A 3,428-nucleotide genomic window follows, 5' to 3' on the forward strand; every position below is an offset into this window, starting at 1 on the left:
GCAAGATACCTGAAGGTGAATTTTATAGTTTTTAGTTGAAAAACACTGTAATCATCCTAACTGTCCAACAATAGGCGATTTGACATAAGCAAATGATGAGGTATTTTGCAGTCATAAAAATGATATACGCAAATAACATTTAGTGACATAAGTCAAAAAGGCATTGCATAGAGTAAGATCCCATGTTTATTTAAAAGTGTATCTGTACAGAAAAAGGAATACCTGGATAAACATAAAATATTAACTCTGGAAGTCTGCCTTTGAGTGGTAAAATTAGCAATGATTTTGTCTTCTTTTGCATAACATTTTATAAATTGTCTTTAATGAAAATGTTTTACATTTGTAGGATTAAAAGTAATTTTTAAACCCTTATTATAAACACTTATTATTATCAGAATAAGTGGGACACTGAAAATTAGAAATGGTATTGACATTTTCCTAAACCCAAAGCTAAGAGTGTCTGGATTATTCTGAGCAAGTCTGCCATGAACACATGAAATGCTTTAAACTTACCCAGTTCCTTGGAGTATCCTGTTTTCCTCTCTAACAAATAAGCAATCTTTTTTGTAGATATGCCATAAATTCTGAAGTTGTACCGGACTCCTGGTCTAAAGGCATCTAGAGAAGAAAAGTCAACAGAATTTCCATAACACAGAAGGACATTTTCTTTACTTCTGAAAAGGAAAACTGAATATTTGTCCCTTTAATAATTTCCTTCTTGAGGTTTCTGCCCTTCATCTCCACCTTCTTCCCACCTTCTGCTGAGCCCTGGGGTCCTCCATTGTTTCTGAGGAAGCCCGTGGGGACTGTCTCTTACATCGTCCTCTCCAGGAAGAGCTCTCAAACACGCCCTTATCCCCATACAGGAAATTGGTGCAGAATTCAACCAGACAGAGAAAACCATTTTAAATTCTCCTTTGACTCCAAATCCCCCTCCAGTGACTTGGCTTCTCTCTGCCCGTGAAAGCCACATGTCTGGAAGGATTTGCTTCCACTTCCTCACTTTCCCCTCACACCTCACCTCTGCAATCCACCTGCAGCGCTCGCCATGCTGCTGACCCTCCTCACCCAAGGACAACTGAATGCTCTCCGAGGGCCTCTCTCACTCTCTGGACCCAGATTAATTCCCACGTCTTTATCGTGATCCCAGCAGATGGCGCCACCAGGCCCACACCCCCCCCACTCCTGCCCCCGCCCCGGCTCAAGCCACAAACCTAGGCTCCTTTGATTGTGCTAAAAGAGCAGTCTTGAAATAACAAATCCAATGTGCAAGGTTAAGAGATCAAGTTCTACACGTTCCATTGAAATTGAAGGAGTTGATGACCTACTCTCATCGATGCTATGTCCTAAACGCCTCCCAAATCCATAGACTTCTTTGCTTTTGTAAAAGCTCTCTGGACAACCGTTAGAATGTCCTCTGTCATTCATTTGAGACCACTAATTAAGAGGAACAAATTCATGAAAATAGCAAAACCCTATCCCAGCCTGAGGTCCAGATTTCCTCTGTCAAAGTAGATTTAAAGTCGAATCTCAGGCCATATCATTGCAAAATTTGAAATCCTAGCACCCATGCTTGATTTCTAATTTCAAATTTTATGAATTTATTACAAAGTATCTTCGAGATGGTCCAGACATCTTTGTTGAACCTGCTGCAAGGTGGATGGAGCAAGAGGTAATATGGAAGGTTCTTCTTACCTGAGCTAATGATGGTGCTTGTGGTCTTGGGACCCAGGTTTTCCCACTGGAGGTCACAGGCCTGGTCCCGGGGACGGTCACACCAGTCCACGACGTAGCCTATGGCATCTCCAGACTGGGGTTTCCAAGACATAAAGAACCCATCCTCTGTGCCTTGAACTCTTCCTTCTTTAACCTCTTCTGTACATTACAAATAGGGCAATGTTCCAGATTTAATTAATTGAACATTTTGTAAAAGTATTTAAAGAATAAACTTGAACATGCAGTGTATCCAACCAGATTCCCACCACTTCAGTCACTGCAGGGGCTTGGGGTGGCGGGTGGGATGTTTTCATAGGTGTTTTCCTGCCTCTCGCTTCCCACTAAATATTCACACCCACCCTGCAGATGCCCCTGTCCCGACCCCGACACCCAACCTAGGTGCCGCAGCACCTAGAACACGGGTCAGCAAACTACTGCCCGCAGGACAGCTCCAGACTCGGAGGCTTCTTTTTATAGGACCCTTGAGCTAAGAATGGTTTTAAGATTTTTAAAAACTTATAAAAAACCCAAACAAACAAAGAATTTGACTATGTAGTGGTGACTGTATGACCTGCAAAGCCGCAAATACTATCAGCCCCTTTACCAAAAAGTTGCTGACCCTTGACCTAAAACCATGTCTGGTACTTGATTTGCTTTCAAAAAATGACTATGTAATGAACAGATAACTCAGCTCACATCATGCTGGCTGCTCCCGAACTAACTACTGTTTCTGAGATGTTATAACCCCATAAGCAAGGTCTGAAAAATGTAACAGCAGCAACTGAAAGGTGACATTATTGCAAGGTTCATGAATGACCTTGGAGTGTCAGTTGTATGATGTTCAGGTGTGCATTGTCTCATAAGGTGTTCTGCAGGGGTTTAGTGTATACAGACTCTTTACAGCTCTCCCAGCGAGGAAGTTAATATGACTACTGATTTTATGTGCCAGGTCATTTCCACCTCATCTGCTCTTCCACAGGCTAAGGGACTAGCCTAGCCAGCTGCCACCTTTTATTCTACAGCTTTGGCAAAGTCCCTCTTGAGATGATCTCTGGAAATGTTCCTGGGCCCTTCACAGGGGGCAATGAGTGACAAAATTTTTTACAATATAGTAAATGCAACTCTTACTTCATTTGCCACATTCATACGTACTCTATCTCTCAGTTAAGTTTGTTGGTGTTTCATTTACTTCGGTAAGTTTGAGATAATTTCCCAAGTTTGTTAAAGAGTCCCCAGGGCAGAAATGTCCTGACTGATGGCTGAAATCTCATTCTTCCCACACTGAGGGGGACTGTCCCAGGAAACCCACTGACACACTCGGACCAAAAGAAAATGACGAACACTGTTTGGAAGCCAGACATTTTGTCCCCCCAAGTTGTTGTCTTTCCAATTTATGCATCTCTACCTAATCACATTATCAACATTTTCCTAGAGAATAAAAATAAACAAGATGTAACTCACCGCTTCCAGAGTCTCTAGAGATGACAATTACAGAAGTGGGAGAAGTGCCCATACTGTTATTAGCTGTGACGTAGATTTGGTAAGAGCCTTGGTCGAGGGTTAGTTCTGTGCCATTGGCCGGAGCGGGAATGGAGAGGAGCTTTAAACTGGATGGTCTCTCTAGATTTTCTATAACTACATTATAAAATAGAATCTTCCCACCAGCATGCAATTTTGACAGTGGCTGAAAAAAATTGATAATCATTTCAAAA

The 3,428-nt window shown here is 42.1% G+C and overlaps 1 protein-coding gene across 1 annotated transcript in view; it reads right to left on the bottom strand.

The window, feature by feature from the left end:
• OSMR (oncostatin M receptor) overlaps positions 1-3,428 on the bottom strand; it is a 43,564-nt gene that overhangs the window by 10,414 nt on the left and 29,722 nt on the right. The window contains exons 10-12 of the mRNA XM_011370707.2: positions 3,178-3,400; positions 1,696-1,875; positions 514-618 (exon numbers count right to left, since the gene is read on the bottom strand). Coding sequence (XP_011369009.1) covers positions 514-618; positions 1,696-1,875; positions 3,178-3,400 — 508 coding nt within the window. The remainder of the gene's footprint in view (positions 1-513; positions 619-1,695; positions 1,876-3,177; positions 3,401-3,428) is intronic.

The sequence above is a fragment of the Pteropus vampyrus genome, unplaced genomic scaffold (genome assembly GCF_000151845.1).
Source record: "Pteropus vampyrus isolate Shadow unplaced genomic scaffold, Pvam_2.0 Scaffold172, whole genome shotgun sequence".
In the NCBI taxonomy this organism is placed as follows: Eukaryota; Metazoa; Chordata; class Mammalia; order Chiroptera; family Pteropodidae; genus Pteropus; species Pteropus vampyrus.